General features: G+C 37.6%; 1 protein-coding gene across 1 annotated transcript in view; it reads left to right on the top strand.

Annotated features, from left to right (window-relative positions):
• Nucleotides 1-15625, top strand: part of ITGBL1 (integrin subunit beta like 1) — a 252793-nt gene that overhangs the window by 129797 nt on the left and 107371 nt on the right. The window contains exons 5-6 of the mRNA XM_037800214.1: nt 490-630; nt 7530-7670. Coding sequence (XP_037656142.1) covers nt 490-630; nt 7530-7670 — 282 coding nt within the window. The remainder of the gene's footprint in view (nt 1-489; nt 631-7529; nt 7671-15625) is intronic.

The raw sequence follows: 15625 nt of genomic DNA, 5'->3' as shown, positions 1-15625 counted from the left end.
ATGAAAAAACAAAATACTTCTTCTGGTTTCAGAATTGGTTCAGTCATTAATAATGTGCATCAAAGTAAATACACATCATTGGTTTCTCAACAGTTGATTTCAAACAAAATGTTTTAATAACTGATTCAAGAAATGCCCTTACAATGTAAGCCTTGCTTACATTTGAATTTGATGCAAACATTTGAGATTGCAAAGTAATACACGTTCATGGTCATTCATGTCATTTCTTTTATTCAAATCAATTGTGTGGCTAGGACAAGTTAAAGGACACTTTTGTCTTGCTTTATTTGTATACTTATGTAGGTAAAGACACAACCATGGTGTTTTGGTGGGGGGGGGGCAAATTATGTACTGTGATTGTTTTAAGCAAGAATGTGGAGCAGTTATGTTATTTTAAAAAGAAGAAATGATCATAAAGAGGTAGAAAGTTAATTTTGCTTTTAAAAGTTGTTTTTTTCCCTCACTGTATAAAATTCATTTTGGGTAAAGGCCATGGAAAGTGTTACTGTGGAAACTGTTACTGCGAGGCTGGTTGGCATGGAGATAAATGCGAATTCCAGTGCGACATCACCCCCTGGGAAAGCAAGCGAAGATGCACATCTCCAGATGGCAAAATTTGCAGTAACAGAGGTGTGTCATTCATACTTGTTACTGTGCAATTGGGAGGAAAACAAAGTTCTTAATTGTTAGCACTCCTTTTCTCTTTTTTTTTTCCGTGTTTCCTCTAATGTGGGAGGAAGTCATCTTTTAAAATCATTTGCTTTCATGTAAACCAACATTTACTATACAAACACTATTCTCTTGTGTTATTGAGTAGAAAACACAAAGATAAGAAAGTTGCTGTAGTTCTTTTAGCTTCACTAAACAAGTAGTTAACAGAGGGACTGTAATTTCTTTGGCAGCCATCCAGAAATTGTACAATGCAGCTAAAAGGCAATTCTTGTAGATACTTCTGTTAAATGTCTCTTGACTAACAGAATCATCTACAGCATGAGCATCTAATTATCCAGAGAGCATTCAGAAAAACCCTCTTGTCTTAATTATGGGTAAACTGAAGACCTGGTTGAAATACAGTATTGATGTAGGCTCATTTGACTTCTATATTCAATCATAAAAATGTAATATTGGACACAATAAATATAGAAACTGTGTATAGAATTTAATATTTTTGCTCAATGAAGATGGCAACACAGAGTCCTATAAAATTAAGACTGACCTCAGAAAGGAGTTTAAAAATATATTAGGATTGCTAAAATATTATTTAAATCAAGTTAACTAACCATTGAGATCAAATCCAACCCTTTTAAACACACTTTTTTTCTTTTCTAATTCAGTTTTATTGAGATATATTCACATACCCTACAATCATATACAGTATACAATCATTTGTTCACAGGACCATCATATAGTTGTGCATTCATCACCAAAATCAGTTTTGAACATTTCGTTACTCCAAGAAAAAAAATAAAAACTGGAAAAAAATGCAAGTAAAGAAGAACACCCAAAGCATCTTATCCCCCCTATTGTTCATTGAATTTTTGTTCCTATTTTTCTACCCATATATCCATACACTGGATAAAGGGAGTGTGAGCCACAAGCTTATACCATGTAAGCTGCATAGTTATACAATCATTTTCAAAAATCAAGGCTACTGGGTTGCAGTTCAACAGTTTCAGGTATTTCTTTCTAGCTATTCCAATATACTAAAAACTAAAAAGGCTTATCTATATAACACATAAGAATAACCTCCAGAATGACCTCTCAACTCCATTTGAAATCTCTCAGTCACCGCAACTTCACTTTGTTTCATTTCTCTTCCTCTTTTTGGTAAAGAAGACTCTCTCAAACCCATGATGCTGGGTTCAGTCTCATCCCTGGGAGTCATGTCCCACGTTGCCAGGGAGATTTAGACCCCAGGGAGTCATGTCCCATGTGGGCGGGGGGGGGGGTGGGAGGCTGGGCAGTGAGTTTACCTGCGGAGTGGGCTCAGAGAGAGAGAGGCCACGTTTGAGAAACAAACTAAGTTCTCTGGGGAAGACTCTTTGGCACAATTGTAAGTAGTCTTAGCCTTTCCTTTGCAGTAATAAGCTTCATAAGGGCAAGCCCCAGGATTGAGGGCTTGGTCTTCTAAATTGGCAGTTCCCAATGCTTGTGAGACTATCACTAATTCCCCAGGTGGAAAAGTTTAATATTTCCACATTTTCCCCCAGTACCTCAGTGGGGCTATGCAAATACATTTTTATTCTCTGCCCAAATTACTTTGGGATGTATCAGTGTTTCACACTAATCTGTCTAAACCAGCCAGATCTCACTCCCTATTCAACGTTTCATGTAATTATGGTGTTTGAATAAACTGACTGCACAGGTTAAATTATTTAGTATGCTTCAGAAAATGTTTTGCACCAAATAAACATCTCTTCCTTTGATCTCACACAGAAGTTGTAGTTTTAAAAAACAGTCAATATTATTCTTTACCCTTTAGTCTGATTTGCCTTATTCCTAACCAGATCTGCTTCATTCATATCTCTAACTGAAGTCTGATCTCTTTAGCAGCATTTTTAACAGTTGCAGTATTAATACTGACATTCATAGCTGCCAAACTCTAGCTTTGAGTCTCAGGTGTCACACAGCTACTCAAAGTTCCAGGGACCGACCGGGTTATACACAAAGAGCTCAGCATCTCAGAATTTAGAGATAACCATTACAACTCAGGAATAGATGTGACTGCTGTAAGAACTTACAATCTAGGGGCCTTTACAATAAGCCTTCCCCTGATATCTATGCTCTAAGATTCAATTCTCAGAGTTTGCATATTATAGTTAGTCCGTATTGGTGAAGTATTATAATGTTTGTCTTCTCATTTCTGGCTTATTTCACTCAAAATGCTGTCCTCAAGATCCAATCACCTAGTTGCCTGCCTGACAACTTCTTCCTTCTTGCAGCTGCTCAGTATTCTATTGTATGCATACACCACAGTTCACCATTCTGTTCATCAGTCAATGTACCCTCAGGCCACCTTCATTTGTTATAAATTGTGAATACTGCCTCCATAAACACCAGTGTGCAAATGTCCATTCATATCCTTGCTCTCAGTTCTTCAAGTATATACCCAATAATGAGGTTGCAGGATCTTATGGCAATCCCATACTTCCTTCCAGACAAGCTGTTCCATTCTACTTCCCCATCAACAGTGATTAGGTACATCCCTCTTTCCACATTTTCTCCAGCATGTGGATCCCTGTTTATTTTTCCCCTGCAATTTTACAGAAACATATTCACATACCATACAATCATCCACAGTGTACTATCAATTGTTCACTGTCTCATCATATAGTTGTGAATTCACCACCACAATCAGCGCTTGAACACATTCATTCAAACACTTTTTAAAAATCTTGGAAAATACATGTTTTCAACATCTCCTCCTACCATTTTTCTGCTATACTGATAGATGCAGAACTTTTCTTTGCCTGTCTGGTGGCATGAGTTGTTGGCCATATTTCCTTCTATAAAATTATAAAAATCTAGATAGCTATAAAGTTGATTTTTCATTTCTATAAATGAATGATGCATTTTAGTACATAATGCTCACATGGAAAGCCTTAACATGCAAACTACTTTTATCCATTTTTAAAATTAACGTAGAAGAGTAAAAAATGCCACATTTTGGTGTATACAGAAAGGAAAGCCAAAGGCCTAAACTTGGAACAAAAATCATAGGAAAAAAGTCTTTACTTTAATGTATGCAGAGTAGATTTGACTATGTAACATAACAATTAACCTTATATTTTCCTTTAGTATATAAGTATATGTCTTCTGTTTGAGTCCTTTTTATCCATATGGTCAGTAGTCACCAGTATGATGTCAGTGTATGAAGCATGAACTGTATTACTGTGGAAAATAACCATTCAGATGCCACTGAAAAGAGAGAAGAGTGATTGGGTTATGGTTTAGGGACAAATTCTGCCCCAGAGATATGTGGGTTCAGAGAGAATGTTCTTCAGAAAGCACACTACTTGCCACTTGTCCACACTCCTGCCTTCTCCTGTCCCCACCCCTATGCTTTCCTCATGCCTCGTGCTCTCTGGGTTGCAGACTGACCAAGACAGAATAGGAAGAAGCTTGCCTAAAGGAGTCTCCTGGGTAGTAAGATTGCAGAATGTGTAAAGGCAGGTCAGGAATGGGCACCAAAATGATTCCTTTCTTTCTCAGAAGGTACCACATGTATTTACCCCCAAACTATTTATAGCTCTCCTGTAAAGGACAGAGACCCAGTCCCTGCACATGGCTACTCCAGTTTTTCAAAGCCCATCTTCAGAGACCAAGAGAACAAGGTTTCAGACTGAGCTAATCCACAGAATGCATTCCCCCATTACCCACATAGTTTATTCAAAGTTTCATATTGGGTTCACTTTCATACATGAGTTAGAAGCTATTAATCAAATCAGCATGATAGGTCACTTCCCTCTCCCCCTTTATTAATACTATTTTAAAAGCAATGTATATCCATTTTTTAACATCTGCATATGCTGAAAATTCCCTGATGCTTGGGTTTCCCAGATCTAATCTGCTCTTGAAACTCTCGGGAATTTTTCATTTCAATTATTGTGGTCTTCAACTACAGTATTTCTGTTTGTATTTTTTTTACAATTTCAGTCTCTTTATTGAAGTTTTCATATTGTCATTCATTGTTTTTCTGATATCCTTTAATTCTTTCTCTGTGTTTATCTTTATCTCTGTAAGCATGTCATGGATCATTTTTTTAAAAGTCTTCATCTATATGTCCACTGATGGTTTCTGGATTTTTATCTTGTTCCTTTGGATGGGCCATAATTTCCTATTTCTTTGTTGGTATTGTAATCTTTTGTTACAAAGCATACATTTTAATATTTGACAGTGTTCTCTGGAATTTAGTCCCAGAGCTGCGTGTTCCTTAATTTGTGTCCAGGTAGTGATATGACAGATTTCCTTGAGTGCCTGGGGCTAAGAGAAACAAACCAACTCAAAATCCCTTTCACAGCCTTTGCAAATTGGCTGTATGTTGGCTGGTGCTCTTCTGCAGAGTGTATCCCTCCTGGCAAGATAAGCCACAGGTGAATGTGAAGTACAGGGTCCTCTCTGACTTTTCTGAGCCTGTGTTTTGTCTTGGACTTTTTTGCTTTCTTGTGTCCTTAGCAATTCCCCCTCTTTGCAGGAATTTAAATGTCCTCTGTACTCTCTGTGAAATAGACTTTCTCTTTCTCTTGGGTGTTCTACCATATGACTTAAAGCAGGTAATCCTTTGCCCCAGGCTGCTTCAACTTGATTGTTTCTTATACTGCTTTAGGTGTCTGAAAGCTGTTTCTGCCTACAGGGCAAGTTCTCTGAGGCGGAGTTAGAGGGGAGTCTCTTGATTCACTCTTTCAGGCTGCCACCAGATAGATTGGCACCGATATACGGGCACCGCAGTGTGCACATAGGGGGTTCTCTGCTTCCTCTGGAACAAGGCTAGCGACCCGCAGTGTTAGTTCAGGCTGGCTCCACACCTCGCTGGGAGGGCTTGTTGGAAGGGACAGCAAGTGCACACAAGCTTGTCCTACCATTTTTAAAGCTTTGTTTTTTTGATTGGACACTCATCCATTTACTACAACCCTTTACCTATTTTCCAGAATTCTAAGGAAAATGAATCTTCCAATTTTGGTTATTTGTTAAAGACCTTGTGGTGGTACAGCACTCTTGAGCATCTTACACAACCATCTTGGTCAACCAGAGGCCCCCAAGAATTAATATTTCTTTTTTAGTACAAAATTGATTTGTACTAAACATACTGATTTTCCATTTGTTGTTTAAAAAATTTAATAATATACTTAGAATATCTTTCCATGTTTACAAAGCTAAAACTTAATTATTATTTAGCTTGGTATTGATTCCATGCATGTTCTAATTTCAGCACTAATTCCCCGTTGATTGATATTTAGGATAGTTTTAGTTTTTCAAAAACATAAATACAACCACACTTATTATTCTTGAGCATTACTTTGGAATATTTTTATCTTCCTTTGGATAAGTCATTGAAGTAGATTGGTATGGTAAATAATAACGTCCATGTAAAAAAACAAAAAATAAAAAATAAAAGAAACTAAAAAAAAAAAAAAGTACATGTAAAAAAAGTACTTATTGTGAAATTGCTACCCAGAGAGTTGTACCATTTTATACCAGACTTACAGTGTGGGAGGATACCCATTGTCTAACACCTAAATGAACTATGCATGCCAGCAATCTTTTTCACCTCCACCAATCTGACATCCAAAATAAGTCTAATTCCATATTGCTTTAAATATCCACATCCCCTCTGCTAGTAATAGTATCTTAAGTGGTGAATATTTTTCACATTTACTTGTCATCATTACTTCTCTATGGAATATCCTATTTGTGTTCTTTGCCTTTATTTGCTTTAGACATATTTATTCTATATTTATATATTGATTTGTAAATACTCTTTATATATTGTGAAAGTAGCTCTTTGTCTTTTACATATACAAGAACCAGTTGTTCCATATTTTTTGTCTTTTAATTTATGATTTTTTTTTCCTGCAAAAATTTTAGAGTTTTACATTGTTTAATCTCTTTCTTTCTTTCCTTTTAGTAATTCTTTTTTGGGGGTTTTGAATAAAAAGAATTTTTTTAAATATAATATGGTTTTATTTTAAACATGTAAATGTTTAATCTGACCGGAATTTATTTTTATATAAGAGATGAGAAAGGGATTTAATTTTGTTTTCCATCCAAACAATAAGTAGGTTGCCCTAAAAACAATTACTGATAACCCACACAAATTAAATATGATTTACAACTGGACACTCGCTACACTGACAACCAAGGTTATATCTCCCAGTCTGATCTCCAGCATTCTCTGTAACTTGGACTCATCAGCTCTAGCATACCTTTAGTTCTGAGTCTTCCTTAACACGTATCTTCTGCTGCAATTATAAGGGCTCTTTAGGATCCCACACCCTTATCCTTATTTAATTTCCTTGAGTTGTTCTACCTCCAAACTCTGCTATAACATTTCCCCCCCATATCTACATGTCCAGCCTGTGTATCCCTAATTACTCTACTGCTGATCGTCAGCCCTTCCCAAAGCTCTGACAGCATTTATGCCCTAATTTACAAAATATTAGTACTCATATTTTTATCATTTACTAATTTTTCTTTTAATAGCTTTCTTTATGTCAAATAGTTTGTAATATTGTTGAGGCTAGGATTATATCATATATTATATTTTTAAAATTATCTCTGACAGAAACCAACATGGTGCAAATGCCACATCCTATAGTCTCACATAATTATAGACACAGATAACTTTATTTATTTAGGCACCTCTACTATCAATTTTAGGTGGAGATTTTCCTTTGTAGAATAATTTTTATTTGAATATGTGTAATTTTCAAATACAAAGTGAGTAACAGAAAAGACAAAGCAACATTTAAGATGTTTTCTTTCATGATTTTTCTTGACCAGACCCATATGAAATTATTTTTCTCATTTAGGGACTTGTGTGTGTGGCGAATGTTCTTGCCACGATGTTGACCCGACTGGGGACTGGGGAGATATTCATGGGGACACCTGTGAGTGTGATGAAAGGGACTGCAGAGCTGTCTATGACAGATATTCTGACGACTTCTGTTCAGGTATGTGCTCTCCTAATGTCTGTTGTTAAATAAAATGCTCCATTCCCTTATTTGCAAGGCATTCTTATTTTCACAGAAACTGTAGAAATAACTAAATATGCATTCCAAAGCATTAAATATTTGCTATGTTCCTACTGGTACCTTGGAAAACCTTCAGAGAATTCACACATAGGGCAAAGACTAGATATGAAAGTGTACCTTCTCCCTAAAATTAGTTGAATCCCTCACTGGGGAAAACCAATAGTTCCAGGTATCTGTTGCTCAACTCTGAGAATACAAAACTAGCAGACTTTATGACAATGGACAGTGTAGCTACTAGTATGACATTTATATTAATATATTAAAAATAGGATAATTCAATACTCATGGATATTTTTCTGCATTGATTGTTTGATGGAATTTGTACTAAAATTATCCTGAAATATAGTCCAGAATTCACTATATATTAGTGGATTAAAAAACTTTATTCCATAAATATTTATGGAGCAGATACTAATTACTAGAGTCTAGTCTTCCCCTGAGTACTGGCTCCCGCAGTGAAGGAGAGAAACACAATGCTTGACTTTTGGAGCTCACGATTTAAATGCAAAGGGGAAAATACATCTACCAGAATATGAGTCAAAGGTAAAAACAAGTAGTCAGATTTATATGAAAAAGTGTCATTTAGTAAAGTTGGAGTTATGGTGTTTCAGTACAGTTATATTTGACAATACAGAAGGCAGAAACATATACACATACATCTCTTTAAGCTTGACTACTTAATTGATTGGCATATGTGACTAGATAGGAAACTCTGCTGAGCCCCTGAAAGTTTGCCAGCTAAGGGAGATAAAAGAACTGCTTTATTATTAAGACTCTGCAGCTTCAAAGGCTTCTTTGGCCTGGCACAGGGGAGCATGCTGCTAAAAGTCCACATTGCAGATGGGCTTCCCTCTTCTGATTATCCCTCGTGTTTGGGAGGATTTCCTAAATATTTTGTGAACACTACTTTCTTGACGGAATTCCCTTTTCAGATTTTCCTATTTGTTACATATCTGAGTGTTCTTCATTATCGTCATCATTAACGCAATGATAATAAAATAGCTAACGCCTATTGAGTGGGTTCTATATGCTAACCCTGTACTAAGTACTTTCAAGATTGTTGCATTTATTTATTACTTTGATGCAGGGGAAATTTTTATTCTCATTTTATGATTAAGAATATGGAAGCTACACAACTTGCTCAAGTTCCCACAGCTAAGAGATAGAAACAAAATGTTTACAAAGTCTATGAATCTGAAGACATTTGGAAGCTCTTACTTTACTGAATAAATGTCTGTTTAAAATGCAATTTAGTACAACAAACATGTATTGAGAGCCAACTAGGCCAGAGGTTCTGTGTGAGATACCAGGGTATAAAAGTGCAAGAAAAGTGTTGGCTGTGCCCTCAACAAATTTACTGTTTAATAAAGAAAACTGCTCATAGATACAAAATATTAATATAACATGATAGGAAAGATTTGCATATTTGTGCCCTTCTTTACTTATCTGATCTAGGTACTGGGTACATAGTAATGAGCACAACACAGAAAATCTGTGACCTCATGTGCCATGATGAGAGTGTAGGGCTTTTTAAATTCCAGTGGAAATCTCTGGATGGATTAGTCTAAGTTGACTTTTAATTGACATTCTAACTTTATCCATTCCTTCCATTCCATCCATTTAGCCATTTAATATGCATTAAAATGGAAATATTTTGTGCCTTCTACATTATGGGCATGGGGGATATACATAGTTTAAAACTTGATTCCTGCCCCCAAATAAATCAGTTTTGCTTCTTTCACTCTTCTTTCTTGTTCATCATCTACATGGTATGTGTGTGTGTTGTGTGGATGAGTGTGAATGTGTGTGTGTGTGAATGGGGTGTCTGTGCGCATATGTGGACTCATCCATACACAAACATGACTCATATGCATTTACACAGATACACAAATGCACATGCATGTGGCAAAGAAGATACTATTGACAAAATTAGTGTGATTAAACTGATCAGGACATGGACAGCCATCCAAAGTGTATTGCCTGCTCTCAGTATTTTACTTCAGTTCTATGAGCCGATCCACTGAATTTACTTCTTTATTTTGAAATAACTCCTTTACTCTTGATGACTGCTTATCACTCTGGTCTATTGTTGCAAATTCCATAATTGGAAAAATATAATTCAGTATGACCCTAATTTCTTTCAGCTTGTCCTGCCCTGCCTACCAAACATGATGAAGATATATATTTGGTCCTCATTTAGAATTGCATTAGTTTGGCATATTGAATCATTTGATACAACCATATTACATGGGGCAATTTGTCATTGTGGATTATCAAAGCATCAAGGGAAGAAACAAAAGGAAATTATTATATTTACTTACCATGCATTGTCTTGAAAGGAAAATCTATATAGGAATGGATTTACTTTAAAATAAAAAGTGCTAGTTAGATCCAATTAATTCCCAAAAGCTCTTCCCTATTGAAAAGATTTATTTTGGTCTTTGCATTAAGTCATGAGCTGTTACTTATATACATCCACTTGGATTCTTAAGCAGTTTTGATCATTTTAAAAGGAAAAAATATCCTCTACAGAGGAAGAGTATTTGTCTGGAATGGATGCAACTATGTTCATCCTGGATTGATGATATTTCTAGAGTTTAGAAAGCTTAACTCAAAGAAGACAATGATTAAAAAGAAAAAATAAGTTTCGGTGTCAACACCCTCTCCTATGTTGGCTTGAGAGCCTTTTTGACTCCTGCCCATGCTAAGCTGTGGGGCCACTGGCTGCCTGGTCTTGCTGTAAACCTCCCTGTCCATATGATGCAGGTTGGGCTGTGTGCCGGTTTGAATGTATTATGTCCCCCAGAAAAAGCCATATTCTTTGAAGCAGTCTTGTGGGACAGACGTTTTGGTGCTGGTTAGATTTGCTTGGAATGTGCCCCACCCAGCTGTGGGTGGTGACTTTGCTGGGATACTCCCATGGAGGCGTGACCCCACCCATTCAGGGTGGGCCTTGATCAGTGGAGCCATATAAAACATGCTGACTCAAAGAGACTGGACAGAGCGCAGCTGTGAGTGACGTTTTGAAGAGGAGCAAGCTTGCTAGAGAGGAACGTCCTGGGAGAAAGCCATTTTGAAACCAGAACTTTGGAGCAGACACCAGCCACGTGCCTTCCCAGCTAACAGAGGTTTTCCGGATGCCATTTGCCATCCTCCAGTGAAAGTACCTGATTACTGATGTGTTACCTTGGACACTTTATGGCCTTAAGACTGTAACTGTATAGCCAAATAAACCCCCTTTTTATAAAAGCCAATCCATCTCTGGTGTTTTGCATTCTGCAGCATTAGCAAACTAGGACAGATTTTGGTACCAGAGAAGTGGGGTGCTTTTGCTGCTGAGTTTGCAAATACCAACATGTTGGAACAGCTCTTCAAATGGATAAGGGGAAGATTCTGGAAGAATTGTGAGGAGCTTGATAGAAAAGGCCAAAACTGCTTTAAAGAGACTGTTTATGGAAATATGGAGTCTAAAGATAATTCTGATGAGGACTTGAGCAGAAATGATGAATGTGTTGTTGCAAACTGGAAGAAAGGCGATCCTTGTTTTAAAGTGGCAGAGAATTTGGCAAAATTGACTTCTGGTGTCAGATGGAAGGAGGAATTTGAAAGCAACAACCTGGAATACTTAGCTGAGGAGATCTCCCGACTATTGTGGAAGATGTATCCTGGCTTCTCCTTGCAGCTTATAGTAAAATGCGAGCAGAGAGAGATAAACTTAGAACTGAACTCTTGGGTTCAAAGAAACCAGAAGCTGATGGCTTGGAAAATTATGAGCTTCCAGGGGGTGGAATCCCAGAAGCTACAGCCCAACATGAGGATATAACCAAACACAGAACCCAGCCACCATTTCAGTACAAGCCAAGATTGGAGATGGAATTATCCAGAAAGGATTTGTTGAAAGTCCTATTGTCTAATGGCTTTGACCCCTGTGTGCTTCATGCAAAGCCAACAGAATTTTCGCGAGATCTTTATAGACAGAGCCATTGCCGGTCTGGACTGGAGGAGACAGACAAGGAAAAAATTAAAGGAAAAATCTCTTCAAAGACAGAGCCATGGAGGCTGAGGTCTGGAGTCAAGAGGTCTCAGGCTGGGAGAGCGGAGCAGCCCACATGCATGGAAAGGGTGAGTTTGCCCTGGAGGTCGAGGGCGGGCTTTCTGCCTCAATGCTCTGGAAGAGTTTTGCCACTCGAGGTCCCAAAGAGGGTGGAGCACATTCCCAGGTAATTGGGGAGAGCCTGGCTGCCACCACACTGTTCTGAAGGGGTTGAGCATGTGCCCCAGAGATGGAAGGGAATCCAGGAGCTGCCCCGATGTTTGAGGAGAGTGGGGCCGAGAAGGTGGTCTCCCCAATGTGTGGGTATGTTGGAGCACTCACCTAAGCATTTGGAGAGGAAATGGCTGCCGAAAAGGCCCTTAGGAAGGGTTAGGCTTCCACTCTCTCAAGCCCCAAGGATGTAACATTGTTCTGTTAATGACTCTCAGACTTTGAAATCTAATGGAGTTTGTCCTGTGGGTTTTAGGAACTGTTTTGGTCCTGTTAACCCTGTTTTCCTTACTCTTTCTCCTTATGGCAATGGAAATGTTTATCCTATGAATGTCCCTCCTTTGTATATTGGGAGCACATAACTTGTTCTAAGTCCACAGATCCAAAGCTAAAGGCAAAGTATGCCTTAGGACTGACCATGCCTATATTTGATTTTGATGGGGTCTTGTACTTAACTATTGTTACTGAAATGATTTAAGTTTTTGTGGTATTGTGGGATGAATGTATTTTGTATTTGGAAAGAATATGTTTTTCTGGGGTCCAGGGGGTGGAATGTGCCGGTTTGAATGTATTATGTACCCCAGAAAAAGCCATATTCTTTGATGCAGTCTTGTGGGACAGATGTTTTGGTGCTGGTTAGATTTGCTTGGAATGTGCCCCACCCAGGTGTGGGTGGTGACTTTGCTGGGATACTCCCATGGAGGCGTGACTCCACCCATTCAGGGTGGGCCTTGATCAGTGGAGCCATATAAAACATGCTGACTCAAAGAGACTGGACCGAGTGCAGCTGTGAGTGACGTTTTGAAGAGGAGCAAGCTTGCTAGAGAGGAACGTCCTGGGAGAAAGCCATTTTGAAACCAGAACTTTGGAGCAGATGCCAGCCACGTGCCTTCCCAGCTAACAGAGGTTTTCTGGACGCCATTTGCCATCCTCCAGAGAAGGTACCTGATTACTGATATGTTACCTTGGACACTTTATGGCCTTAAGACTGTAACTATATAGCCAAATAAACCCCCTTTTTATAAAAACCAATCCATCTCTGGTGTTTTGCATTCTGCAGCATTAGCAAACTAGGACAGGCTGCAATCACATTTACTGGTGGATGGCTCATATTGAAACTAAATGCCAAGAATTTAAGAGTATCGTTCTTCAATTTTTATGGGAGTAATTTTTAAAACTGTACCCTTCTAGGTCTCTTGAGAGCATTTCCCTTATTTGGATTATTCTGATGGTTGATATGAGGGATAAACAGTAACATTCTGCATCTTGCATCTCTACTTTGTTGATACTCTGTTTACCCAGTTTAAAATAATACTTGGTAGAGGCAGTGAAATTAACTCTTGCAGGCTTAAAATAGACATAGATTTGACAAATCAATACTGAAGCATTACATTTAAGGTAAACATGATAAGATTCATGACATCTAGTACTCTCATATTATAGATAAAGTAAATTGAGATGGTGTCTAGAAAGGTGAAATAGTGGCACATGTAGATCAAGGACACAGGTCTTTAAATTTCTTATTCTATGCCCTTTTCACTTTTAGTTTATAAAGACGTTGGTATAAGATGCTATGGCAGTCTAAAGGGTGTTTATGCTAAATTGATCTTAGTGTTTCTAAGCTATTCTTTATATATTAAAACCAAGCATTTTCATGTTCTTGATTCTATCTTTACAAATTAATTCTTCTCTCCCTCTTTGGCATAAATTTTATATTGACTTTGAGAAACTAGTGACTCCAGAAGAGAAATAACAATTTTATTGTATGATTTCTTGTCATCTCTGAAAGGCTCAACACCTGCTTAAGAATCAGGTATCAATACTTTGGATTTCTAAAGATTTTCTAAATTCACTGATTAAATATCATACAGGATTTTATAGTAAAGATTTAGTTTCCTATAAAATGGGTCTCTAGCATTCCTAAATATATTTTGACAGCCTGCAACTTCATGTTATTGAAAGATGTAAGATAAAATTTTTCATTGTAAGCAAGCAAGTTATGTTTATGTTTTGCATTCTGTCAATTAATCCCTAAAAAACTTTTAAATGAAGCCACACCTCTGTGAATAGTATTGTTCTTTGTTTTAGAATAGATGTATAAAAAACCTTTTTTCTATTACTATTATATTTACTTCTTCTGTGTAATCATTGGGATATTTGTTTGGGCATTTATACTTTCCCAAAACAATGAAACCTTCAACAAAAACATCCTATATGCCACTATTTTATCATGTAAAACTGTATATTCACTGACCTTCAGAAATTGCATTCTTTATGGGTAATTTAATTATGTCACACGTATTTTAACAACTCTTTCCTCAGCTTGAACTTTTCCAGTTGATTCTGAATCTTGATGGCATAGCATAGAAACAGATAAATGGAAATTTGAGGAAGAGACGTGGCCAACCTGAACTGGCCAAAGTCTCCCACTTTGATACTTTCCCATTTAGGGGCAGAGTTTCTTCTCACAGCTGATGACAGCAATCCCACTATCTCATAAATCCACACCAATGTGTAAGCAACTGGCTGCAGAGGTGCTGTTGAGAGGATGTTTGGGTTAGGTAAAGCAGGGGCCAGGGTACAAGGCTCAGGCAGAAAGCTCAGGAAGTTAGTTATCATCACAGACAAGACACAAGTGAGGACACACAGTTTATGTCCTTCCCAACTCTGCTTAGTAATAGCAATGCCTGCAGGTCCAGCATGAATTTATAAGAGTAATCTTTGAGAATGTTTATGATGCTGCATTAAGTGCAGAGGAAATTGGACTTTAAGATCTTATAGGTTGTAATTTTCCCCTAGTGTTTGTAAAAAAAAAAAAAAAAAATCAAAGGGATAGAAAAATAAAGCTGCAATAATAACATGATGTTGGAGAAAAGAAACTTAGAGAATAAAAAACAGAAAATGAATGGGGCCACAAAGGTTGTTCTAGTTCTAGAGCATCTGCATTTTTGTCTAAATTTATTAAGGTCTCCACAATTCATCTGACTCCCTTTGATATTAATTGGATCAGATTTTAACTCTAAACATTTCTTTAATAACTTCTGATAGGCTTCATGGATTTGTTTTATTCCACCACAAATTCTTTTAAAAATGTCGGCATGTGAATAAACCTCAGATAGACGGTGATGGCTGGGATGATCAGGTATTCCAGCTACACAACCTGAGACCCTTTCTCCCTCAGCCACTGGTATCCTTCAGGACCTACCTTTGTCCCTCTGGTTTCTGCTCCATTCCATGTCCCCAGGCACATGCTGCTGCAGGTGAATTCAGGAGCCCCCAGCCGCAGGTGGCATTCACCTTGATGGTTAGGGATTTCCTGGGACCCTTGCCTGCTGGAAGGTTTACTCGAAATTTACAGTCATTTTAAACTTTCAAGTGTAAAGCTTCTTTTTCCCTTCAATCCAACTCTGGTTTTTGTTTTGTTTTGTTCTGTTTTTTCAAATTTTGTTGTGAAAGTGTCAACCTGTCTTCCACAAATAGCAGCACATCCAGTATTTTGTCCAGTCTCCTCGTGGCAGATCTAAATGCCCCTGAAATGAAACCTCTTGTCCCCAAGGATTTCATATCTACTGTTTCCTATAAAACAGCAGAATTAAATGTGCTTTAAAAG

This window comes from Choloepus didactylus, chromosome 12, assembly GCF_015220235.1.
Source record: "Choloepus didactylus isolate mChoDid1 chromosome 12, mChoDid1.pri, whole genome shotgun sequence".
In the NCBI taxonomy this organism is placed as follows: Eukaryota; Metazoa; Chordata; class Mammalia; order Pilosa; family Megalonychidae; genus Choloepus; species Choloepus didactylus.
This window is presented reverse-complemented; position numbering and strand designations above follow the sequence as displayed.